This window comes from Manis javanica, chromosome 16 (genome assembly GCF_040802235.1).
Source record: "Manis javanica isolate MJ-LG chromosome 16, MJ_LKY, whole genome shotgun sequence".
NCBI classification, from domain to species: domain Eukaryota; kingdom Metazoa; phylum Chordata; class Mammalia; order Pholidota; family Manidae; genus Manis; species Manis javanica.
Window position 1 is genome coordinate 44407109 of NC_133171.1, and position 26892 is coordinate 44434000.

At 47.3% G+C, this 26892-nt stretch overlaps 1 protein-coding gene and 1 long non-coding RNA gene across 2 annotated transcripts; one reads left to right on the forward strand and one right to left on the reverse strand.

Moving 5' to 3' along the window:
- Positions 1–3207: 3207 nt before the first annotated feature.
- On the reverse strand, positions 3208–14255 carry LOC140846831 (uncharacterized). The gene is made up of 4 exons (XR_012126279.1): positions 13953–14255; positions 10346–10515; positions 4241–4392; positions 3208–3670 (listed from the first exon to the last, which is right to left on the reverse strand). It is a non-coding gene; the product is annotated as an uncharacterized lncRNA (long non-coding RNA).
- A 229-nt stretch (positions 14256–14484) lies between these two features.
- LOC108406093 (NF-kappa-B-activating protein-like) lies at positions 14485–16714 on the forward strand. The gene has a single exon (XM_037015348.2). The coding sequence runs from the start codon at positions 14605–14607 to the stop codon at positions 15826–15828; it is 1224 nt and encodes a 407-aa protein (XP_036871243.2). The 5' UTR covers positions 14485–14604; the 3' UTR covers positions 15829–16714.
- Positions 16715–26892: the final 10178 nt, after the last annotated feature.

Sequence of the window (26892 nt, forward strand, 5' to 3'; positions counted from 1 at the left end):
GCATTACATCTGGCTTCTTATCAGAGGAGCAGCATTTTAGGAATCTACCAGCGAATTATGTTCAGGTGAAGGCAAACACCAGCAGATTGACATGTGTGCCCTTGCAACTTCCAGAAGTGTCCTTTGGAAATGCCAGAAAATCTGAGACCAAACTTTCATTCATCTTTCATTTTCCAACTCAAATGTCCTTCCCTCCACTGAACACACTAGATTAGTCCGTACACCCCCACAGTGGAAACAGTATCCCTCCTCTGAACTCTCACACAAGGATAGCTGTTTTTCTCCGAGAAGACTGAATCATTTTTTTCTTCAGATTACGGTTGTGAACAACTGGGGGAAAGGTCTCCTGTCTTACTTCTCCTTGATTCTCTGGCTCCTATCACAGTGCCCAGGGTGTGGCAGCCACACAGAAAGGGATTATGGAATGAAAAAATAAACTTCTGAGGTTGCTACCTCTGGGGTGAGGCTTCTCAGCCTCCACAGATAGGCCGAAGAGGAACCATTTGTGTGGGCAGTCCACCCACATGTGCTATCTGGGGAAGAGAATGCACAACTTATACCAGATTCTCAGAGGGGTCCAGGTCCCCAAACAGTTAAGACTCACAGCTCTGAGACTGTTGTGAGGACAAACCAAACAAGGGGGTGTGGGTAAAACTGCAGTATTCCCAGAATCGCTCCCCTGGCCTTAGTGCATCTCCGTATCAGTTGGTGTTTCCAAGGAGTGGAGAGAAGTAGTCCATCTCCATATCAATAGGTGATTACAAGGGGGAATGAGGGCATATATGAACCAGAGAGGTGTGGTGGGGTCCTTTTGCAGCTGGGTCGCAAGAAACAGGGGCGAGCAGAAGTAGATGATGGCTTGTAAGCAATAAATTGTTTCTCCCACTTTTTTTCTCCCTTTGACTGATTTCGGCTTCAAAGGTTATTTACCTCAGGGTGGGAACATATTTTCTTCCCAGAGTTACAGGGGGTGTCTGTGACAGAGCCTGGAACCCACCCAGGGGTGTCTCATGTTGAGCCCTGGAAGCTGGCAGACAGAAGGCTTCCGCTCTCTCTCTACAGCCCACCTTACAGTAGCAACATTAATACCCGCCACCATTTCCCAGGGCCTAGTGGGCACCACACTCTGCTCCTAGTGTTTGCTGCTTTACAGGTGAAGAGACCACAACCAAGGTGCACAGATAAAGGGGTCTCCAAGGCCATGGAACCCATAAGTACCGTGCTGGATTCTGAAGCCAGGCTGTCCTCCTCTGAGGTGGCACATAGGACACACGCAATTGGGACTCCAAGTAGTGCTCCTGGAATGGCGGGACTCCAGTTAGGGACTTGCAAAGTACCAGCTATACAAAAAGTGTGTGTGGGGAGCGGTGTGTAACAAGAGATGGGGGAGGGTGGGTGGATGGGCAGATGGGAGGATGGATCACTGGGTAGAGAGGGAGAGGAAGGAACCTGTCTTTAGGTTCTTGCAGAAGTTTATCATCCAGATTCAGAGGTGTGGTGCAGACTGAATCATATTGATACACCTGCATTTAGAGAACAGTACATTCAAACAAGAAGAATATGTTCTGTGTTATGAGTTGAATCATGTCCCCTGCCTCCCAACCAAAAAATTCCTATGTGAAGTCCTAGTCCCCAGGACCCCAGAATGTGACATTACTTGGAAATAGGGTTGCTGAAGATAAGATCAGTTAAGAGGAGTCATACTGGAGTAGGGTGGTCCTAATCCAATATGACTGGTGTCCTTATAAAAAGGGGACATTTGGACACAGAGAACACCACGTAAAGATGAAGGCAGAGCTCTGCAAGCCCAGAATCACCACAGATCAGCAGTAAAGTCTGGGAAGCTAGGAAAGAGGCCCAGAAGAGGCCTTCCCTGGCAGCCCTCAGAAGGAACCAACCTGCCAACACCTTGATCAGACTTTGGCCTCAGCAACTGTGAGACAATAAATGTCTGCAGTTGACGCCCCCCAGCTTGTGGTAATTTGTTACGTCAGCACTGAAAAACCACTACCCCGTCTTTCTCTAAAAGAAGAGTGAAGGTGTGAAAAGGTAGGTGTGATCTGAACTCTGGTTCTTGTTCCATGGGCCAGACTCTAGCCCGTTACCCCTTTGCTTGCCCCACAAAGTGGATACAAACAGGTCAGGTAGTCCTGGCATGGCAGGAGCTACTCTGCATGGGTTGAACTTTGCCTGGCACCAGGGCTTGGTTTTCCCCAAGTTTTCTTAAATTGTATAAATGTCGTCATTCAAACCACTGTTCTTCAGAGGTTTGCATTGCATATCCACTAGTTTACTTCCAACAAAAAATTGAACAAGCCAGAAAGCCAAGGTTCTAGCAATCTGGCTGGGACACACCTTCTCCCAGTTTCTATCTTTACAACTGAGCAACCCTCAAACCTTAAGCAGGACCCATGTCACGCTGGGCCCTGGGCAAGTGTCACTGAGGAGGGAAAGAAAGAGGCCTGAGGCCAGCCCCCACCCACATGGCATCTAGAGTCCAGCTGAGGACACTGGACTGCAGGGAGATGCAGAGTACAAGGTGTGAGTAATGGTAACAGACAGTGGTGCGAAGGAAGTCCAGCAACAGCCAAATGGACAGATGTAACATCCGGGCTGATGAGTTTGGAAAACAGAGAAAGAAGCTTGGGGAAATCAAGATGAGAACAGATAAATTAAAATGTGTGGTATCTTGAAATTCAGTCTTCACCCAACTCAAAGGGAACTTGAAACTCAAGTCTCAAGATCACATCTAAATTTAGAGCTGGCATTTGAAGTGGGTTTGAAACCTGGCCAAATTGCCTATCTTTCAGGTTGAATTCTCTCGATGTACTTGAAGCCACAAGCCCAGCATTTTTAAACAGAGGAACCAAAAGTTAAAGGCAGTCAGCTGGATTGGGTCCCTTAATTATCGTTAGTGTCCTGAAAGAACAAGTCCTTCCCCAATCGTAGATGAAAGACCAGGCCTGTTGTACTTCAGACGTGTTTTCTATTTTGTTGTCACTCCCCTGGGCTGGGGGTTATTGAGCACCTATGTGCACCAGGCTCTGGGCTGCACTCAGGAGAGCCGCATCCGGGGCCTGCTCCGTAACCTGCCCTGGCCTATACCCCATGCATCACACAGAGGTGTGAAGTAAACAAGCCCACCCTGCAGGATGGAGATGCAGAACAGGTGAATACAAATCCGGAAACAGAAGGTACCAAAGGCAATCATTTTCATACATTGTCTTCATTCACAGCTGCCAGTTTACCCACAAAATGCTTAAATCTTAGCAGTTAAAATGAAGTCTGGCAATTGAGGACATGTTCTTCAAAGGGTTCTCCTCCCTCTGAAATTCTAATTCTCAGTCCTGGTGGGTGGATGTGGAGGCTGACTCACTGAGGAACCCATAAGCAAGCCAGCTCCACATGTCTCCATTTCAGGGCCAGGCTGAAGGAGCAGCCCATCTGCAGCATGCTCTTCTTGTGGCACAAGGAAAGTCACAATGGCTTTTTAAGCTTCCGGTCAGGTGTGGCGTATACTACTTCCTGATCACATTCCATTGACCGAAGCAGGTCGCATGGCCACACCCAACAGTGGAGCCAGGAAGTGCACTCTTCCCAAAGTGGGGGCTGTGAGTCCCATGGAAACAGGCAGGGATGTGTGGCCCTCTTACAGGCAAGTGGCAAATAACTAGGAACAATAAGATCATCTAAATAGAGGACATGGCTAAGCTGTGCCCAGACTCCTGGCCCACAGAAACTGAGATAAGAAATCTGTTTTTTAAGGTACTATGTGTGCGTTGATTTGTTATGCATAGAGCTAAACACTTTAGCTCTATGAGATTTTCCCCCACAGAGTAATAAGGAAGATATTATCCACATTGTGCATCAGAAAACTGGGCCAGTGAGACAGAATGACTTGCCAAAATCCCTACAACTATGGGCATCAAAGCCAGGGTGAGAATCCAGCCTTCCTGCCCTTCTCCCTGGTGAATTTAAGAACACCAAGGAAGCTCCTTGCCTGAGGTGGCATGAGTCCATTTCTCTGTTAAGGATTCTGGAATTTTCTGATCAAGGACTAGTAACCCAGAGGGGAACCTCAGCTGTAGTGTTTAGCTACCCAGTCATGCTCTGGAACGGGAGACTCCACCCAAACTACCTCTAGTCCAAAGAGCTCCCCCTCCTTGGGTCCAGAAGAATTAGTGGGAAATAGTACTTGACCATTCCCCAGAGCACAGGCTAATTGGCTAACAGGGCTTACCAGCCAGCAGCAGAGCAGCTTCGCTGTGCCGCAAGCTTCTTAATCACTCCAACAGATAAACCACAAGTCATCAGGATGACCCAGTAACTTCATTCAAACCTCCTTTCTCAAAAGCTGGTCGGGTTGGTGTCAGAAGGGCTTATGGGAGTGTCCTACAAAGAGAAAAGGAACATGACACAGAGCAAAGAACCCAGGATAACCAGAACGTCTGTGGGATGGAAGTGAGCATACATGACCCCCTGAGAAGTAGGGGCTCCCAGCTTTCAAGTAGGAAGGCCCCTTTTTAACATAGAAGTTGATGGTAGTTGGGTTTTTTACATCTGTAGTTGAGAAAACTCCTAAAGATGAAAAACTACTAAAAATTCAGTAACAATTCAGATACTTTTTTCAGTTGGTTTGCCTTTGCTTCCTTTCAACAGGACCCGAATCTGTCATGGACGTATGTGCAGTAACTGTTTCTCTAGTCTCTAGACATTGGCTCACTCAGCACGGGGACTCACTGGATGAACTCACTGGTATCGCTTTGTAGCTTTCATCATTTCGAAGTTCGATTGAAACAATAGAGTTTCTACTTAAATCTGGTCACACATTCAGCTTGTTTTGGAATTTAAATTTTGGTGCCATGGTGTTCAAAACAAGGCATCACTTTACAATGGAAAGCCCAGCAGAAGCTCAGAAATGCCCAAATGATCAGAACAGGTGAGGTTATCTCATTGCAGAGAAAAGTCGTATTTTTGTTTCCAAAAGCCAGACAAGAAATAGTTTATATCAGGCACAAAGAAAGTACTAACAATATAAAATAACACCCAGTCTATTATTCATGCTTGTCAGTTGTGAAACAGTAGTGGCTAAAATTCAGATTTGGAGATAGGCCCTAGTCTGAATAGCATCTCTACCACTTACTAGCCCTCTGACCTTGGCAGGTTTCTTAGATGCTCTGAGCTTTGGTTCTCTCAAACTGAGATGTATTTTTTTTCTATTGCTGAGGAAACAAATAGTCACAAACAGCAGCCTTAAACAAATCCATTCATTATCTCTCAGTTTCTGTAGGCCATAATCCAGGTAGGGACTTCTGCCTAAGGATCCATAAGATCAAAATCAAGGTGTCGATCAGTCTGCCTTCTCATCTGGAGGCTCAGGGAAGAGTCAGCTTCCACGCTCATGCAGGTGTTGGCAGGATTCTGCTCTTAGCAGCTATATGGTTGAGGTCCCCACTTTTTTGCTGACTGTTGGGCAGGACTGCCCTTGGCTCCTAGAAGCAGCCTCAGCTCCTTGCCATGTGGCCCCCTCCATTTTCACAACATGACAGCTTGCTTCTTCAAGGCCAGCAGCAGAACCTCCCGCCCTGTCCGCTAAAATGGATTCTTACATGACCTAATCATGGGGTTAATGATCCCATAACCTGTGCCTTATTGCATAACCTGATCACTGGAATGACCATTACATTCATGAGTCCTGCCCACACTCACAAGGAGGGGATTGTAAAGGACACATACATCAGGGAGCAGAACCCCTAGGAGCCGCCTTAGAATTCTGCCAGGGTAGGGTTATGGGATGAAATAAGAACTGTGTATTAAGCATGTCCTTCAGCGCCTGACCCGCTGAAAGCCTCAATCAGTGGTAGTAGTCACAGTTACCCCCATCAATATTTGTGGTAGGTGGTATAATACCCCCTGAAGATGTCCTTGGAACCTGTGGATATGTCATCTTCTTATGCTCCATAGCAAAAAAGAAGGTGGCAGATGGAACCAAGGTTGCTGGTCAGCAGACCTTAAAATGGGGAGATTATCCTGGATTAGATCTTTCTGTAATCACAAGGGTCCTTCAAGGTGGAAGAGGAGGTGCAGAAGAAGAGGCAGAACCAAAGAGATGACAGCATGAAAAGGCCTGGCCCAGCGCCGCTGGCCTTTGAAGACAGAAGATGACGACAACAAGCCAGGGAGAGTGGCCAAGCTAGAAGGAACACACCTTCCGCTAAAGGCCCCAGAAAGGAAGGCAGCCCTGCCACCACCCTGCTTGTAGCCCTGCGTGGCCCACTGCTGACTTTGGGCCTCCAGAACTCGAAGATAATAAATCTGTGTTCTTTTAAGCCACAGTATTTATAGCACTTTGTTACAGCATCCATAGAAAACTAATACAATATGTTAAATATCTTTCATTGGGGCTAAAGAAAAAGATTAAAATGATAGCATTCAGGGTACCTATTAACTCACTGACCATTTATAAAAGCTAGTTGAGAAACTTTGAGCTGAAGAATCTAAAGTGGAGTGGGTGGCAGTGTCCCTGTGTCCACCTGCATGACCTGAGCATCTGTGGCGTGCTGGGGAGGATGAAGACAAACAGTCTGTTCAAAGGAGACTGATGTGTCCTTCAGAGAACAGGGGAGAAACCAAAGAAGAAGCAGTGTGATATGGAGCCTGGATGGGTTTCTTGAGAAATCTCTGATGGACTGACTTTTGGAAGAGAACTCAGAAATGTTGCATACAGTCCCAAGAGGAGAGCTACTGGGTGGAAGCTGTTGAAACTCTGCACTCAGCTTAGTAGGAGTAATTGCTTCCTGGAATTATTGTGATTGTATCAGGAATAACAGAGACCAGGACTAACAGTGGCTTAAATAAGAGAGATGTCTTTTCTGTTCCAGGAAATGCCATCAGCAGTAAATGCAAGCAGGCAGTCCAGGACTGGTTTGATGCTCCATGATGTCATGGATCCAGGCTCCTCCTCCCTTGATTTGCTCCCTCCCCTAGGTTGATACTCTCACCCACATGGTCCAAGATGGAGAAATAGCACATCCACATCCCAAGCAGCAGGAAAGGGGTAGGGCACAGCCTCTAAGTTCACATCCCATAAATTGCACATATCACTTTTTCTCTCATCCCAATGACAAGAATCTAGTCATCAGCACTCATCTGGCTGCAAAGGAAACTGGGAAGTTTATCTTTATTATGGGTGTCCATACAACCAGCTAAATAATTGGAGGTTCTGTTGCTATGTAAGAGGAGGGGAGAATTGATGGGGGGAGAGGAGGGCAACCAAAAGACACTGCATAGTGATAACTGGGTCATTTGGGAGGCAGGGACCTGCCCCTCTGTGACAGACCCTCACTGTTTGGGTACTCTGATAGCCCCCTAATGCTCTCTGGGAATGAATCTCCCTCCAATAGGACTGTCTGAAGGGACTATTAATGGAGGTACTGCCCCCCTTAGCCAAGAGCTCCATCATTCATTCTACCTCCAGCCTCAAGGAGAGACAGTTTCCCTATAATCCTGGAACTGCATAGTACCTGCCCTTTCTCAGACCAGCTCTCAAACCTTTCTTTGTCTATCTGAAATTTCCTTTGATCAGTTTAGAGAGGGTTACTCTCCCCTGGGTCTTCCAGCAGAAGCATGTAACATCTTGGCAGATAATCAGCAGCCACAGAAAATATATAAAGGAATGGACAGGGCTGTGTTTCAATAAAACTTTATTGAGGAAAACAGATGGCAGGTGGGGTTTGACCTATGGGTCCTATTTTGCTGACTCTGCCATTAAGGATTTAACTCCTTTCTCCTCCTGCTCTGCTTTAGCATGTGATTTTTGTCATCATGCTTGCCCCATCCGTGTCCCAGGTGGCTACTCCACCTCTAGCAGCATCTCCTTTTTAAAGAGTCTCATTAGATCCCACCCATGGACTCCCACCTATATCTTATTGGCCCAAACCATATCACATGACCACCTCCATCAGCCTCCCCACCACAAAAAAAAAAAAATTGGGACATGGTGGTTTTTAGAAGAATACTTTGTTACCGTGAATAATAAAGATTCCTCATGGAAGGAAAGGGGGAAGAAGGAAGGAGGAAGGGAGAGGCAATGAGCAGTGTCAGCCACAGGCTAGGACTGCGTCTTGTTCACCCCTGGTGTCCCCACACTCAGCACAGTGCCCGGCACACAGGAAGGACTATAACTACTATCAAGCCAGGTGCATCAGTTTCCATTCATTTGTTTGTTTAACCCTAAAAACAACCCTGTGGGGCAGGTACCATTAATCTTCCAGGTTTACAAACAGGAGACTGAATTTAAGCATCTTACCCAAGGTCACAATCAGGGCATGGCTCGGCCTGCATTCAAACCTGCATCTGTCTGGCTTTGAGCCAGCACTCCAAGCTGCCAGGACATGTTTATGGAAAGACTGAGGCTGAACCAGACAACCCTGATGTTGACAGCCCCTCCACCCTGATAGGCTGTGATAGCTACTGTTGCTTAAGCAAACTGAAACACAGCCTCTCTGTGGTTTCCACCTCATGCCCAGGACCAGGCTACAATTACTGTCCTCTCCAATTTCTCTCTCCTCAGTTATGCTGACCATATTTTCTGAAACAAAAATCAGGACACATTTGTCTGGCACCGCCTAGCACATGGGCTCCTGACAATGCAGGCTGTTTGAAATCAAGATTCTCTTGGAAATTTTGGGACACAGAACCCTGGAGTGCCTTTGAATTGGGGACATAGGCCCCATCCAGCTGAGACACAAGGACCAGGGCCACTGCCTCTGACTCATTCAGGACTGGGAATGTGGAGGGTGGCTTTGGACATTTTGAGAGCTATGAAGCCTATAGATTTTTCTGCCTCAGAGCAGAAGATTGGCAATCAGAAAGCTCCTAGAAATTTTGGATCTATGAAGCACAACTCTGGAATATGGGACCGACCCTGATTCCCTGAGGCAAAGATTCTCAGAGAATCAGAAGGGAAAGAGCATCCTAATGACCACGTGGGTTCTCTGTGGAGAGCCAGGCAGGAAACCCAGTGGCAAGTTCAAACAGAAGCTAGACAGGGTGGCCTGACTGGGTTGGACCCCCTCAGACCATTGACCCCAGGAGGAGGGCGCTGTGACCCCTGCACCATTTCTCCATCAGCGTCCCTCTCCTCCCCTTCGGAGATAGCCCTTCTTCTGCCCAGGCTCGGCCTCCACAGTTGCCCAGCCTCCTCCTGGAAGCAACCTGGACACACCTCTCTCCCAAGAAGCCCCTTCCCGTTACCAGCTGCTTTCCTCACCAAACAGCCCCAGGGAAGGATGGGGACTCCGTGGCAAACAGTGTTAGTGTCACAAATTTGTCTGGGGCCAGGAAAGACAGGGCTTATTTCTAGCCTTGATATAAATTATATCCGTGGGCCATGGCAACAGAACATGCATGGACTCTGGGGCCTGCCTGCTGCCAATCCCAGCTTGGCCACACACGAGCAAGGCAATTGAACCTCTTTGTGCCCCATTGGAGCAGCGAGAAAGTTCATTTGATATGTGACAGTACACCCTCAGACGGGATTGTGGGTGACCTCAGAGAGGAGGCAATGTTAAGGGTTTGGGGTTCAGAGTTTTATAGGACCTTCTGAGTGGGGGGTCAGCAAAAGGCATGATGTATGTGGGTGATTCGTAATTGCTTTGAAGTTTTGTCTTAAGAACAGGGTTATTTAGGTGACTGTGCTGGTCTGGATTTCGACATTCTCTATGCACAGAGGTTCCATTACATTTTGGAGGTCTATCTCCTACCCTGATTACAAAGTTAGTTAATTAAGGGGCTGGAAGAAAAGGAAGAGCAGCAAACAGATTAAGTTAAAGAACAAGCTGGGCCTTTTTTGCAGGCTGAGTAGATTTTACAATGACATGACCCTTGTCCCACATCCCTGCCCTGCCTCAACACACCCTGCTGTGCTGCTGCTGAGAATAGGCTCAGAGAGGTGGGGTGACATGCCCAGGGCCATCCTGATCAAAAGTGGCTGAGCTGGGGTTGGACCCCCAATTATCTGCCTCAAGAACAGAAGCCATGGCACAAGATTTTGCAGTCACTTTTGGGAGGCAGGTTTTGGGGGGCCCCAAATCCCTCTGTCCAAGTTCACCTATTTTCAGCTGTTTCTGGCCTTCTGACCTGTACACTGATGCAGAGCAAATAGAAACAACTCTCAGAGCATCTTGGGGAGTTCAAGCTGATGGTAACATCAGAACGAGTTTCCACATTCTCCTCCTCATGCCACGGCCTCCCGGGGAAACACCAAGGGCCACATGCCCATGGCTGGGGAGATGGGTTCTGGCGTCCATACCCTAGACACACCTTAGACATACCCTGGACATACCTCTTCCATCGCAGGGTCTGGCCCGCCATGAGGAGCCCTGTGCCATCCAAGGAGATGCTCCTCTGCCTTCTCTCTGCTCTGCTCCCTCCGATGAATTCTATGACATCTTGGGCAGGAGGCTGGGCATGTGGCCCACTTCATCAAATTCCACTTGTCCTTACACGAGGAACCTTACACGAGGGCAGGCAAGGGGGAAAGATGAAGGAGCACAGTCCCCAGACTTGGGACATGCCAGGCCTCCTGAGGGCTGCCTGCAGAAGGTTAACCTCAGCACACACAAGGGTCACTAATCAGTTTAGAAAGAAGTGTGTGGCTGTGGCAGGGGTGTGGACGAAGGCAGAAGTGGAGACAAGCAAATCAGATCCCAGAAAAGGTCTTGGGGACTCTCCCCAGCCCTGCTGAGAACCACTGAATCAGACCATCTTCATAAATGTCTTTGAGGGGCTTGTGTTAGGGATTAATGGTTAGGAATTAATGGCTCAGGGCAACCACATGTGTTGGAGAACTGCTGTGTTGTGTACACTTGTGCCAAGGAGTGTGAAGATGAACAAGCCATGCCCATTGTCCTCAGAGGGCTGCCAGGCTCCCAGCTGGGAATGAGCAGCTAGAACAAGACAATCATCTCTCAGCCATTTCCAAACCCGGGACGCAGGGTGCTGTGATGCACAGCTCTAGGGGCACCCTTCACATTGTAGACCTTAGGAAGGTCTCCAGAGGGCGCTACCAACATGGAATGGATGCATGTGATGCCATCTGGAACTACAGCAGGAACCTAAATGGCATATGAAAGCGGAGGGTTGGTTCACTCTTTAGATGTGCGTGGATTCCAGTAAGCCAGCTGGCTTCATCTCATGTCACTCATTCCAAAGACGAGCTGCTTATTTTTCCTAACTAGGTTGTGAGCACCGTGGCAGCACTTTTACACTGAGGGTAAACATACAATGTATTGTCCAAGGCAGGGCGCTCCTGAGAGTAAAAGAGGGAGCTAACAAGAATTACATCAGAACAGGAGGTATAAGCCAGGACTGTCCCAGGAAACAGAAAGCTGTGGTTCCCCAATTTGGATTCCTGCTGTAATCTCCTCAGTAGCTAGCATGAAGCTGTGAACCTAAGAAAAATTGACAATACTAACTATGTCATTATTTGATGGGTTTACTTCCCTCTCCTTAACTGAACCAAGTACAGAAACAACCTTCCTTTTGCCAGGTGTCCTGTTTTACACCACTAAAGATGGAACGGCCTCCTTAGCCTCGCTGCACTGAACGAATTTCCCTGGTAGAGCAAAACCAGGCTGCAGGTTCCATCACCAATCAGAGAGCCTAACCACAGGGCACGCACCTGACCCCCGCCACACCCCAGGGGTGCTCAAGGCAGCAAAGGAGTGGCGCTGCCCTCCAGCCTGGAGCCTTGCTGAAGCATTGTTAGGCCTTTCCCTGGAGGTTGGCTGAACTGTGGGAGATGGGAGTAGGATTTTCATTTCCCTTGCGGAACATACTAGAATAATAGGAGGGCACTGACAGACTCATAAATGAAAGATTAGTTCCATGAGCTTTGGGGCCAGCACACAGTCCTAAATCCACAGTCGGTGGGCCAAGAGTGAAAGCAGAGACATCAGGGCAGATTGCCTGGCTCTCTGCATTTCTCACTACAATGCCCTAGAAGCCAGGTCCCCAGATGCTCCTCCCACTAAAAAGTCCCTCCCGTGGCCACAGATATTTTCCTGTATGTGCCTCCATATCACCAGTGCCTGTCCCGTGTCCTTTACTGTGGACCCTCTCCCTCCAAAAATTTCAAGGCCGTGTCAGCACTGCTGCCTGCTAATGGCCACAGAGACCGGACCCTCTCCAGCTGGCTGCTCCTCGTTGACAGTAGCCTTCTTGACCCAAAGGCATGTCTCCTACAAGGAGAATTTCTATTTCAGGCCAAAGGATAGCTGGGCATCTTAGAGCTCGTAAAATTACATCCTACATAAGTGGACACTTCTCAGCTGGCCCACAAAAACAGGGGGAATGGAGGCCAAACCCATCAGTAGCTGAAAAGTGGTGGTCTAGGGCACTGGGTTGTGTTCTTTGGTTTTGTCTGTGACTTGCTCACAGCCCAATCTCTTGAAAATAGCCCCACTGGCATCTCTGCGGCTCAGGTCTGTATGATTGTCCCACCACAGAGCCCATCTGAGATGACAGACACCCGTACAGGCCAACACAAGCGGACTGGCCCTAACTGGGATCCTGGGCTGTTTCTTGGGGCATCAGGGGGTGGCAGCACATGCCGGTCGGCAGCTATCATGTTCCCTGGAAAGTCTAAAAGAGCAGGGGGCAGGAAGAATGGCTGCAAGAGCCAAGTGTCCCCAAAAGCTGAAGGGTTGAAAGGCATGGATGAGGAGGACTCTGTCTTTTTCACCAGTGCTCTTCACAGCTGTTTTTATTTTGCCAAATGCACTGGAATTGAAATGCTGATTAGAATTAAAGTCTCAGTTTGAGGCTGCAAGCAGGACTCTCTCTCTCTAATTAGGGACTGCATCTGATCAGCCGCTCAGCAAGGAACACATGGTCACCACTTGCGAGGATGGCAGTGCCTCCAACCCACTGCAAATGCATCCAGGACTCCGCCTCTCTGTCCAAAGTTGACGCTTCCAGAAACTGTCCTGCCTCCCCAAGAGCCCTACTTCCCTGAACCCCTGAAGCTCACCCTGTCACCCCTGCACAGGACACCCTTAGCCCGCCTTCCAACACCCTTCCCCCATGTGCCTGGGCTCTTCCTGGACACTGCCCCCTCTCTCAGAACTTTGAGGAAGAAGGAACATTCGCTGAGCATCCAGATGTCCCAAGTACAGCACTAAAGACCTAGCATTCTCCATCCCATTTCATCTCCATGGCCCAAAGACAAAAATAACCTCCTGGTCATCCAGATGGTCCTTGTCAGAGAATAAACTTCAAAGAATCTCTGTTGCTCCAAGGCCCATGCTCATCTCAAGTCCCTTCTTTCCTGCTCTCCTCTCTTCAAAACTCAACTGTTAGCCTTTCTAGAGTTTGAGCCTAGTGCTCTGATCACTAAATAGCCAATAAACTATTAAATGCTCAATTTTTTTGTAGTTGCTAGTGGCTTTAAATGGTTGAAACCCTGCCCTTTTCTTTCTTTGTCCAAGATTGCTGACTTTCAGTTCTGGATACCCAGATGGTGTCTCTCTCCCCACCTCCAAGTCCCTCTGTTAGTAACAGACCCACCCCTTGTCCCCTAAATCCCAGCCCAAATGCCATGTGAGGGAGAGGCTAGTGAGCTTTGGCCCAGAAGGAGGTGAATAGAGACCAAGCAGGGCCCTTAGTTACTGCTGTCCTCATGAACAGCTAAAACTTCTTTGTGGATCTGGAACGTTTCCATCTTCCAAGGGCCTTCCTTCTACCTGTTTAAAGGCTGACCTGTGGACTACAGGCCCTCGGTGTCCTCAGAGTTACAGCAAACAATTTGTGAATCCATGTATGTGTCTGTCAGTGTCAGTATAATGCATAAAAAGATATGAATAGGGCTCTCTTGTCCCCTCCTGGAGTGAGCCAGGAGTTCTTTCCTCTCACTTTATTTCTAAATAAAAGCCTCTCCCTGGCTCTCCTACCTTGGGTGTTTGTGAAGCTCATCCTTTGACTCCACAAACAAGAACCCCAGCATCATCTTTGGGGGCTCATCTGGAATAACTTCAGAGGGAGGCTGAAGAAAGAACGAGGTCTCCTGTGCAGTTTAGACGTGAGCAGCCTCACTAACCGGAACGATCGACGGATCCGCTGCTCCACTGGCTTCTTTTTTTTTTTTTTTTTTGTTATCATTAATCTACAATTACATGCAGAACATTATGTTTACTAGGCTCCCCCCTTCACCAAGTCCCCCCACAATCCCCATTACAGTCACTGTCCATCAGCATGGTAAGATGCTGTAGAATCACTCCTTGTCTCTCTGTGCTGCACATCCCTTCGCGTGCCCCACCCCCACCCCCGCCACATTATACATGCTAATCGCAATGCCCCCTTTCTTCTTCCCCGCCCTTATCCCTCCCTTCCCACCCATCCTCCCCAGTCCCCTTCCCTTGGTCCACCGGCTTCTTTACGCCGGTACACACATCCTATCTCTCTGGGGGACCGCCTAGGTCCGGGGAAGGAATTTGCGGATGTACCCGGAACTGTTCGCAAGCTTCCGGCAGCCCGGCCGCTGAGAGCTTCCTCGGCTCCGTAAGCGCCCGTTTCTCCTGCAGTTTCGGACAGCGAGCGGCGGTGATGGCCCCGGTGTCCGGTTCTCGCAGCCCGGAGCGGGAGGCCTCGGGCTTCGGGGGTAAACGTCGCAGTTCGTCGAGGAGCCCCAGGCCCAGTAAAGCCGCCCGCGCCCCGCGGGGCCGCCGCTCGCGCTCGCGCTCGCGTTCTTGCTCTCGGTCGGGAGACCGGAACAGCCTCCGCCAGGGCTCCCGAAACCAGTCCTATCGCTCGCGGTCACGCTCTCGAGATCGGCCCTTCGCGTCACGGGGCGCCCCCTTCGCTTCTGCCGCCTCGTCCGCCTATTACGGCGGCTACTCGCGCCTCTACGGGGGCGACAGGCCGTGGCCCAGCCCTCTGGACAAGGAAAGGGAGGAGAGCCTGCGGCGGAAGAGACTAAGTGAGAGAGAGAGGATCGGAGAATTGGGGGCTCCTGAAGTGTGGGGGCTTTCTCCGAAGAATCCAGGGCCAGACTCCGATGAGCATACACCAGTAGAGGATGAAGAGCCAAAGAAAAGTACCACTTCATCTTCTACCTCAGAAGAAGAAAAGAAGAAGAAATCTAGTCATTCAAAAGGAAGGTCCAAGAAAAGGAGAAAGAAAAACTCATCTAAAAGAAAACACAAGAAGTATTCTGACGATAGTGACAGTGACTCTGATTCTGAAACAGACTCCAGTGATGAAGATGCAAAAAGGAGAGCAAAGAAAGCCAAGAAAAAGGAAAAGAAGAAACGCAAATCGAAGAAATACAAGAAAAAGAAATCAAAGAAGAGCAGAAAAGATTCCAGTGATTCCAGCTCTAAAGATTCTCAAGAAGAGTTTCTGGAGTATCCCTGGAAGGATCGATCAAAGCCTGAAGAACACTCAGATTTAATTGGCCCAGAGCCTCCAAAAACACTTGCCTCTCAAGATGATAAACCTCTGAACTATGGCCATGCCCTGCTACCTGGTGAAGGTGCAGCTATGGCTGAATATGTAAAAGCTGGAAAACGTATCCCACGAAGAGGTGAAATTGGCTTGACAAGTGAAGAAATTGCATCATTTGAGTGCTTGGGCTATGTAATGAGTGGTAGCAGGCATCGCCGAATGGAGGCTGTGCGACTGCGGAAAGAAAACCAGATCTATAGTGCTGATGAGAAGAGAGCCCTGGCATCCTTTAACCAAGAAGAGAGGCGAAAGCGGGAAAACAAGATTCTGGCCAGTTTTCGAGAGATGGTGTACAGAAAAACTAAAGGGAAAGATGACAAATAAGGATTTTCTAATTGTTCAGCAGACATTTTTAACAACAAGAAAGCAAGTATGGTATACACACACACACAAATAAATACACAAAAAGATTACTACGATCTGAAAGCTTTCCATGCTACTGTGCCTTCTATTTAATTCCTTCAGTCCTTCAGTAAGAAGCTGCTCATTGATAGAACTTTAGCAAGTTGCGTGGGTTATTTTGGATTTCCCATAATAACTTTCTGGTTTAAAAATCGAGATTATGAATGGAATCGTACTGGGGGAGGTGAAATTGAAAGAAAGTGTCAGTGAGAGAGAAACTTTACTCTCACACCATGGGACAGTACTACTATTAGCTCCATATGATGCCCGCCCTCAGCCCCACCCCAAATGCCGTCATGGTAAATTATTATTCATGTACATTGAATATGTTATAAACGGACTTGTAGAAACATACAGGAGGCCACTTTTCTTAACAGAATGATTGCATTGCTGAAAAAAGCAAATCTGGAATTTGAAAATTGACTTGTATAATACCATAGATAGTCTGCTCTGGAAATTATGTATGTTGGTTTTAGTCCCTACTCCACCCCCAAACCAACAAACAAACCAAAAAGCAAACTAACCCATAGACTTACTGAGTTGAAAATGTGAACATTAGTTCTTAAAATTCTTAATAGGTTACTTAAAAGTGATTTTTAAATATAAACTATTGGGACTACTGTTGTGCCAATGTAAGTACATTATTTCCATCTAAGCTGTGTTTAGATCACTGTTTGAATACTGGAAATGATTGACAGTGAACTATGATCACATTTCATAAGGATGAAGCTACAATGATGTTGAACATATTTTAAGTGTTATGTAATAAGCATATTTCATTTTAAGCATTATTAAACCTTTCAGTTTATTTTTTGTATCTGTAAAGAAAAAGATGTAAATAGAGAATATCGCTTACCATTTGTCAAATGTATATAGCTTAATAAAGCAGAAATTTGTTTTCAAGCACAAATTCAAAGCACTTGGTGCTTTATAGTCCTACCATATATGCCTCTGAAATGTTTTGCACTTCAAAGAGGCCTTTGTACTGAAAGAGGTTGGAAATCATGGATTAAAATACTCCACGGCCCCCATTCCACTCTCAGCACCCTCAGGTTTTTCAGTTTATTCAACAAGTCTTTGCTGGGTGCCTACCACATGCCAGCCACTTTTCTAGGCACTGGGATTGCATCTACCAACACAATAGACAGAAACCCCTGCCCTCCTGGAGCTTACATCCTGGTAGGAGGAGACGGAAAATAATAGAAGGCAAAGTGTACTGTGCATTAGGTAAAAGCTGCCATAAAAATAAAACACTGAGCAAGGGGAACTGGGTGTTTCCGGTGGTGGGACTGAAGCTTTAAATATGGTGGTCAAGGTAGACCTCACTGAAAGGTGCTTTGAATGTGGTTAGGGGACTGGGGAGGGCCAGAGCATCCCACAGAGATTTTTCACAGACCCCACATAGGCATTTTCTCTCTGTGGTGCCAGGTCTCACGGACACTTGCAGGGACTGAATGACCTTGATCCTTTTAATAACTACGAAGTTCCTTCCTAAATGCCCTTGTGTGAGAGAGCATAGGCCCTCACCTTACCCAACCCTAGTTTCTTTAGGCCAAAATGCTGCACCCTTCACCATGGAGCCAGCCACACACAAGCAGGCCATCCACCCCAGGCACAGTCTTGTTCCAGAACTACCTGCCCTGCCCCACTTCACACTCAGCGCCCTTAGCTGTCTGCATGGCCTTGACCTTTGACCCACCTGGCACCACTTTCCAGCTGCATGCTCTCCTCTTTTGCTCCTCACTGGGCAAGCACAGAGGCCCTTGCATTCACAAATACTCCAACTCCAAAAAGTAAAAGTGTCTTCACAGGCCCCAGGCATTAGAATCATGAGTATTCTGAATCCATCTCTCCATTCTACACTAACCAGCAACACTTTCTCTTCTGAAGGTCTCTTCACCAGGAAACAAAGTCCTGAGATGCCCTTACCAGGGGAGAACAGGTGGTGCTGGCTGCTTACATGATCCCCTCCCCTGGGCCACCCCATGACAAAGCCCATTCAAACCCACACCTCAGAAGATGTCCTGATTACCTCCCGGGACGAATTAAAATTCAGAAGCATACATGCCTTGTCCGCAAACACCAAGCGTCAGCCAAATGGATGCCTCTTGCTTTGCGTCCTCTGTGTTGGACAATTTTCCAAAAGCTCTGTTCATGGTGTTCTCCCCTTGGACCAGATGGGCTATCTGGGCCCAGCAGCACCACTCGCTGGCCCAGGGTGGGACCCATGTAAGGGGAGCTCTCAGATTTCCTCCTTTGGGGAAGAGAAGGCATTAAGGAGCAGGAACTCCCTGGTATAGACAGAAAGGAGGGTTCTCTTGGGGAGAGGTCAAAAAACCCTGAGAAAGCAAAAGGGGAATGGAGCAGAGGGAAGCCTGGAAGAAGTTGGCCAGCAGCCCACAGAGAGTTCAAGAAATCAGCATTTGTGATTTCCCTAATAGAGTCCTGGGAGCAGCTGGCCTCAGTGCTGGTGGGCATGCAGCCCCACCTCTCTTGCTCGGGCTAGTTGAAGTGGGTTCTGCTCCTTGAAACCAAGATGATCCTGTACTATGGCCCACTAGGCCCTGACCAGATATGCATCAAGCTTTTGCCTCCAGCTGTTTGGCTGGCCTGGGTGGCATGTGCTGAGCCAGGCAGCGGAGGGCCCACAGAGAGGCCAAGGGGCCCACATCCCCCACGGACTAATGGCCTTGCTCCCCAGCCTCTGCTCCAGGGGCCCCTTCTTCAGGGCTGCACCTCCATCTCAGTTTCCTGATTTGCCAGGTATGCCTTCTTGGTCTAGGTTCCAATCCCCTTTCTAGCACATTTCAGTCCTGGTCTTGAATTTTTCAACATTTTCTTCTTTATTATAATAGCCATTATCTTCTGATTATAAAAAATCAGGGCACTGGTGACCTCTGGGAGACGTATGATAGGGGGTACCCAGGAGGCTGGTAAACGTTCCATTTCTTGACCTGGTGGTGGCTGAAAGGGAGTTGACTTCACAACCATTCAGTGAACTGTGCACATTCATTTTATACCCTTTTATATGGATGTTATTTATTACATATATAAAAAAAGACGTTGACACTGAAGACATTGCCCCCAGCTCTTACAGAGGCTTCACTGGAATGTACTCCTGCCCCGCCGCCCTTCCCGACCCACCCCTTCCTCCTCTCCCACGCTTTGTTCTTACCCACCCTCTGGTTTCTCTTCCTCCCAACCTTCCTGCAGACCTCACCGGTAACCCACAGTCCTCCACGCCTGCACTTTCTTTCTATCTTTGTCCAAAATTGCTGACTTTCAGTTCTGGATACCCAGATGGTGTCTCTCTCCCACATTCAAAGTCCCCTCCCTTGTCTCTTTCTATCTGTTGATGACAGACCCTCCCCTCTCCCCACAAACCCCAACCCAACACCACATGAGGGAGGGGCAAGCGGGCTTTGGCCCAGAGAGAGATGCGTGCAAACCAAGGAAGGCCTCAGTTATTGCTGTCACCAGGAGGAACTAAACTTATTTGTGGACTTGGAATTTTTCTGTCTCCCAAAGGTCTTCCATCTGTAAGCAGGACTAGAACTAATGGAGAGGTAAAAAGAAGACCCACACAAAAGAAGAAAGTCACACCACAATCTTTGATAGGAAGACTCAGTATCAAACAAAATGTCAATCTTTTCTCAATTACTGCTTTGATTTACAGTTGACCCTTGAACAATATGGGGGTTAGGGGTGCCAACCCCCCATGCAGTCAAACATCTGTGTATAACTTTGACTCCCCAAAAACTTAACTACTAATAGCCCTATTACTATTGACTGGAAGCCTTACCAATAACATAAACCTCTGATTAATACATATTTTATATGTTATTATATACGGTATTCTAACAATTAAGTAAGCTAGAGAAAGTAAAATGTTTTTTCAAGTTGTTGCAAATCTCCAAAAAAATTTTCCAATGTATTTATTGAAAAAATAATCTGCATATAAGTGGACCTGCATAGTTGAAACCTGTGTTGTTCAAGGGTCAACTATAATGAAATTCCAATAAAATACTAATACATATTTTTTAAACCAGGTTTCATGGTTCTAAATTTCATGTGAAGAAATAAACATAAGAATAGCCCAGACAACTCTGTAAAAGAAGAGAAATCAAAAGGTCTTATCCTACCAGATATAAAACATGTTCAGTGTTTTAAAGAACTATGATACTGGTACATATATAGATAAACCAATACAACAGACTAGAAAGATCAGAAATGGGTCCAAATAATATAGGATTTTGTTGTGATAAAGGTGTTATTTCAAATCATTGGTGGAAAAATAGATTATTCAATAAACAGTATTGGAATATCTTGCTAGCAAGTAGATAAAAATAAACTTGGATTCACTTAACTAGAAAATTCAAAACTGATCAAAAACTTTAAAGATAATGAATCTAGGAAAGTTCTAGAAAAAGACTTGGAAGAATTTTTTTTAAACTTTGGAGTATAAGACACATTCCTAACTATAACAGAATATCCGTATTATAAAAGGAGAATGATTTGATTATATGAAAATCAAAAAAAACTATTGCATGGTAAAATGAAAACAAAAAAGCAATAAACAGCCTAAGAAAAAATTTTTTAAAAGTCAAACTAGGAAGAAACATTTGGAACTTATCTCAGTGACAAATATCTGACCTCTATAATAAATAAAGAGCTCTTACAAATTAATAAGAAAAAGACCAATACCACAGTGCAAAATTAGGGAAGGCAGAGAATCTCTAAAGAAGAAATACAAATCTCTCTTTAGCATTTGAAACTCACTCATAAGAGAATAGTAATTAAAACTATTCCACTTTTCTCCTATCAGAATGACAGAAGTCTGAGAAGTTGAACACACATTCTGTGGTGAAACTGTTTAGAAAAAGGCACTCTCATAATTGCTGATAGCAATAAAAATTGGCACAACAAACCCCCATACAAGGCAATTTCATATCTATCAAAATGTAAAATGCATACAGCCTTTGACCCAGCAATTCCACTTTAAGGATTTTATCTTCCAGGAATACAGTATTGAATATATGCAAAATGACATACATGAAAGGTATGTATTATGTTATTGTTTGTGATAGCAATGGAGAAATGGTCAACTAAATCATAGTACATCCTTACAATAGAATACTATACACCTGTTGAAAAGAGAAAAAGAACAATCTTTACACTCTTCATTATGGTATGGAAATACTTCCAAGATGTATGAAGTGAAAAAAAACAGGATGCAGTATAGTGTGACACTATTCATAAGAAAAGCAAGGATAAAAATAATACATATCTCAATTACCTTGCAAATCTACAAAATAAAATCTGAATGGCAATAATGAACGAACAGCAATGGCTACCTGTCAGCTGGACTGGGAGCCGCACATTTAGGGGACAAGGGCAGGAGAGTGCCTTTTTACTCTATACCTTTAAATATTTTAAATGTCTGAACCCCATGTATGTTATCTATCAAAGAAAAAAAATTGAAAACAATACCGAAAAGGAAAAAGAGAACCAGCTCTTAAGTGGACAGCAAATAGGCACACTCCAAAGAAGCTCTGAGCAAGGACAGCCTGGTTAGGGCGATGGGTGGCTTTGGAGTAGAGCGCTCACTGGGCATCTCCGTTCTGCACGTGTAGTTTTGTTCCAAGTCTCAGTGGTCTTATTGCCACTCACCCTCCTATCCAGAGCAATCTAGAACCAGGCACACGAGTCACCAAAGGCACATTTCTGTGGTTCCACCTCCCTGGTGCTGGGGTGCTCACAGGGCACCCCCTTGCCTCCAAAGGGTCCTGAGCTAGCCAGGAGGCTAAGGGTGTGGAGGGAAGCAGCAGGATCCTCCCCGATCCTCCCTTTTCCTCCTCCCACGCCCACCTCGGCCTGGCCTCCTACCTGGCTCTCCAGCCCTCATGAGGTGGCCTCTCCACTTCACTCTCATTGCTCCCTCCATACTTCCCCTTAAGTTTCAAGAGCCCCATCTCACTTTCCAGGCAAATGAACTTGGGCAGGTCACTGCTACACTTTGTCCATCTGCAAAATGGGAAGAAGGGAAATTTCCAGGGGAGTATGAAAAACAAATGATGTACAACTCAAGGGGCTATGTTGATGCAAGAGGCTGTATTCATCAGCATAATTAATTCTAGCAGTCACACAGTCAGCCTCCAAATCCCAGGTGCTTGGCTCAATAAAGGCTTCTTTCTTACTCAGGGAATTCCAGCCAGCTGGGGCAGCCTTCTCCATCTTGCAGTGAGGCCATCTGGACACATGGTCTCAGGGTTGCTCTAACGGGAAGAGGGAAGAGGGGATGGAAAAGGTACACTGGTTTGTAACTGCCTCAGCCCAGAGGTTTCACTCACCATTCTGCTCCCAGGCCCTGGCCAGGACTCTCCCTGACCCCACCCTGCCCACAGAAGAGGCTGGGGGCTGCACACAGCACTAGGAGTGTTTGAGGGCACCATCTCCACCCTGGGCTTTCTCTAACACCCTCACCCTATCCCACCAGACCTGTACTTTGCCACCAGAAAATGCCCACTTAATTAACTCTTCTGTCCTGAGACCTAGGCAGCAGTCATGAGAAATAAAATGCTAATAATAAAGAAGTTCATACAAATCTCATCTTTGTCCCCCTTGATAACCTTTAGGACATGTCCTATCATCATTGGCTCTCCTCTCCCGCCACTCCCGGGAACCGGCAGCCTTGATGAAGCAGAGGGGAAGGGCACAGCCAAGACAAGCCCGGTGGACAGGTGTGTGGCGACCAGAGTGAGATGGAGCAGCTGTGGCTCTTTGATCTTTGACCTCCGACCTCCTTGGGTGACTCTCTCGCCTCCTGGGTGACTGCACCGTGTGCTCAGCTGTTGGAGGTACCTTGACACCTGGCACTTGTGCAGGACCATGGGGTCCATGAGGGGCTGTCCCCCATCTAATCTCATTTTCTCTTCTCCACAAAACTCCGAGGGGCTCCCATTAGGCGTGGCCTCCTGCGGCCTTCAGCAAGAAACCATCGAGAGGAGCCAGGGGAAGCCTGAGGAGGGGAGGCCTTTCTCCATGGGGCCCCTGCCTTTCTCTGTGAAGGTCACTTTTCTGTTTGGAGGACAGCATGGCGATGAGGGTGAAAAACAAAAAAATATCACGTCAGGGAGGTGAAGCAGAGAAAACTAAGGCAGATTCGGTCCCCAGCCCTCCCCCCTCCTTCCCAGAATAGCCTTAGGGGGAGGAAAGAGCAGGTGGAGCAGCCTGGCCCTCTGTCCTCGCAGGGGCTCCCTGCAGCTGCTCGCTGCCCCGCAAGGACCAGCTGTCAGGGGCCACTTCCTCTCCTGTGGCCATGGCCCGCCCGTCTCCTGGGCAGGCAGCACCTTCCATCAGCCATGGAGGTGTGGGCAGAGGCATCCTCCCTCCCCAGGGACCCTCTCCAGCCCTCCATGGCCCAGACCACTGGGCCCTCCTCTACCAGCTGAATCAAGTGGCTCCAGTCTTGGCCCGTATGAATGTGGGAAAGTGACTTTGCCCCCAGGATCCGGAGACTCAGGGGGTCTCCATGCTCAGGGCCACCCTCCGGAGGCTGCTGTCCTCTGCTTGTACCTGCATGTGGCTTCCCCGGCTCCTTCCCGCTTCCTCAAGTAACCATGAATCCACACCTGCTGTGTGTGGCAAGGGAGGGAGACAGTATTGTCCCAGGGACCAAGATCATGCCAGGGCGAGACCTCATGGCTCCCGAGGACCTTGGTGCCCATGCAGCCACCCGACACATGCACACGGACACACACTCCTCTGTGGGCTGTGCTCCTGTGGCCTGGCTGCATCTGTTCTCCCTCTTGTTGGAGCCCCGTCTCCCTGGCCACACCTTCTCTCCTTTCTAGGACCCCTTTCCCTTCCCCACCACCCCCCACCTTCCAAGGAAGGACCCAAATTCCTGATCTCTTTAACTCTGGGAGTAATTTCTCTCTCAAACATCACAAAAAGGCAGAAAAATGTGTTGGTTAGGGGTGCCAGACCCGGAGCCAGACCTCTAGGTGTCATACCCCAGCTCTGCCACTTACTTGCCATATGACTGAGTGAGTTAGAACTTCTCTGAGCCTCAGTTTCCTCATCTATAGAACTAGGATAATGAGTTCACTTACCCCATAAGGTAACCACCCTTTGAAGATGAAATGACATAATGCATGTAAACTGCTATATTGGTTTAGTGGTGGGCTCCCAAAAGATATGTCTGCCCACTAATCCCCAGAATCTGTGCACATGAATTTATCTGAAAAACAGGTCTTTGCAGATGAAATTAAATTAAGGATTATGAGATAAGATCATCCCAGATTACCTGAGTGAACCCGAAATCCAACAACAAGTGTTTTTATAAGAGACATGCAGAGCAGAAGTCCATGAGATGACAGAGGCAGAGATTGAAGTGATGTAGCCATAGGTCAGGACACACCTGGAGCCATAGAAGCTGGGAGAAGCAAAGAGGATTCTCCCTCTAGCCCCTGGAGAAATTAGGGCCCTGCCAACACCTTGAGCTTGGACTTCTGGTCTCCAGAAGTATGAGAGAATAAATTTATTTTGTTTTAAACTACCTATTTTACAGTAGTTGCTACTATAGCCCTAGAAAACTAACACAGCTACTCAGGCAGTGCCTGGCACATAGGAAATATTCTATAAATGTTAGCAACTATTATTATTGGACCCACCGTTCTTGGACCTAATTATTATCTGAGCCTAACATTTTATTAAAAGTGATAAGTACAGGGGGAAAACCATCCACCTGTTTTGCTAACCCAAAGAAGACACCTCCCAAGGTTTCACCTTAGCATTATAAAGCTGCCTACTAAAGCTTTCAAATCACATTCTTTTTAGACCAAATCCTTAGCCTGGGCTTCCCTCCCTGCACCAATGGGCTGCATGAAATCTTCCTCCCTGTCACACTTCCAGAACCTTGTAGTCCATTCTCTTGGTGGTCCAGAGGCTGGGCTCAGACTGGGAGCTTGCTGATGAGCATTATTTTCCCCACTCCTTTGCTCCAGCCAAAAGAAAGGACTCACCATCTCTCCTACATTCTCCATGCTTCGCCAGCCCCTTGCCTCTGCCCATGGTGTTCCTGGTGCCTGACATCGCCCTCGACTACTTCCATGTATCCCGATCTTACCCACCTGTCAAGACCCAACAGGTGCTGCTCTTCTGCAAACTGGCCCTGACCAGGAGACTGTGAGGTCACACCTCCTTGTGCCTTTTTCTGGGCACATATACATGATGCCAGGCTTCTTTTACATCCTGTACTGACCCCAGAAAATCACTCCTTGGTGGCTCTGTCTGCAAAATGGGACTGGTTTGAGAGGAGCATGGGCAAAAGCCTGCATGTGCCCAGGATTCCACTTGTAAAGGAACATCAGCAACTTCCACAGTGTCAACAGTGTTCTCATATTTGAAAAGCATTTTAACATTATTCCTCGAAGTTATCTTACACCCACAATCTCATCTGAGATGCTTAACAACCCTATGAACAAGGCAAGTAGGGGTGAGTATCTCTCTTTTGGTGGTAAGAAAATTAAGTCCTAGAAAGATCCAAATTCAGCTAATACTTAACTGAGCACACTCTGCATGACAGACATCACTTCATGTTTGATAACTCTTCAAAGTAGGCAGTCCTCCCATTTTATAATAAGGAAGTGAGTAGATTAAAGGGAAAGTGACTTTCCCAAGATCACTCAGTTTATTCCCTCAACAGCAGGACTTGAACCCAGGTCTCCTCAATCCTGAAGCAGGGATCTTTTCATGATCTACGTTTCTGCTAAGCGAGTCAAGTGGCACAGTAAGTGGGTGGTGATTCAGAATGACAAGGGAGTGACTCTACCTCTGGATTAACTCTTACTACTGGAAAGGTGTTTCCTGTGACTCAGTGTCTCCATCTGTGAAATGAGAGAGCATGTAGATATACCCGTGGAACACCAGCTTCTGAGGAGATGGGTGACGTCCTGGTTAATCACCATGCTTGGCTTGGCACTGGGGTATCTAGACTGAGTAGAACGGAGGATGTGAAAGCACTTCATGGAATGACAGCGCTCAATGACTAAAAGCTATAGTTTCAATTACTAATTAATTCCTCTAGTAATAGAGACTTCAAACATGGATTTCCACTCTTTAAAAAGAATTAGAATCCACAACACTAAATCCATTGTGACTGTGGAACAATAGTCACAGAACCCAGGTCTGAAAACATCGTGGGTGGGCCCACGGGTACATGTTTGGGCCTGTGTTCTTACTGAGGAAGTGGATTCACAGCTGGCTTTACGGGCTTCTTCTAACTGCTTAGAGGCCCATGATCTTGGGATCATTATTCATGTGCAGTGTTGCCATAACTGTCCCAGTCCCACACAGTCCTGGGAGAATAACAGAGGTGGAAACCTGAGCTTCCCTCCCCTACCAGCCACATCTGAGCACTGTGACTTGAGTAAGTCTCAGGTTGGTCATCTATAAAATGGGAATTTAGTCTCTCCCATTCACCTCACAGAGCACTGAGTGGTTGAAAAGAAACAACCCCTTGTCTGTAACAAGGACTCATTTTAAAAAAAAAGATGTGGGACATCTACTGTAATGACATCATTCCTTCTATCTCTGCTGCCACAGGAGTGTCCAAGGATGAAATTGCTTCTTACAATGTCTTCAAGAGTCCAGTGTCCCCAGACTCCAAAGAGAGCAGGAACTGGCAGGCAGAGCTGGAGGGAGGTCACAGGGTAGAGCAGTGAGGCCTGCATGTGGCTTTGATTTCAAGCAGTTTGCAGAAGAGAAGATGATCCCTGCAGAAGCAGTGGCTTCAACAAAGGCTTACAGGGCAGGATGCTGGGACTTGCAATGGAATTCAGCATTCTTGAAGTCCTGAAGCCTGACACTTTTTATGTTTTAAATCCTCTCTTATTTCCTGTTACCCTATTCTTCCTGGCTGTAATCTTACCTATTAAGTCAAGAGCAACATGATTTAAAGGGGACACAGGATTTCAAATGATT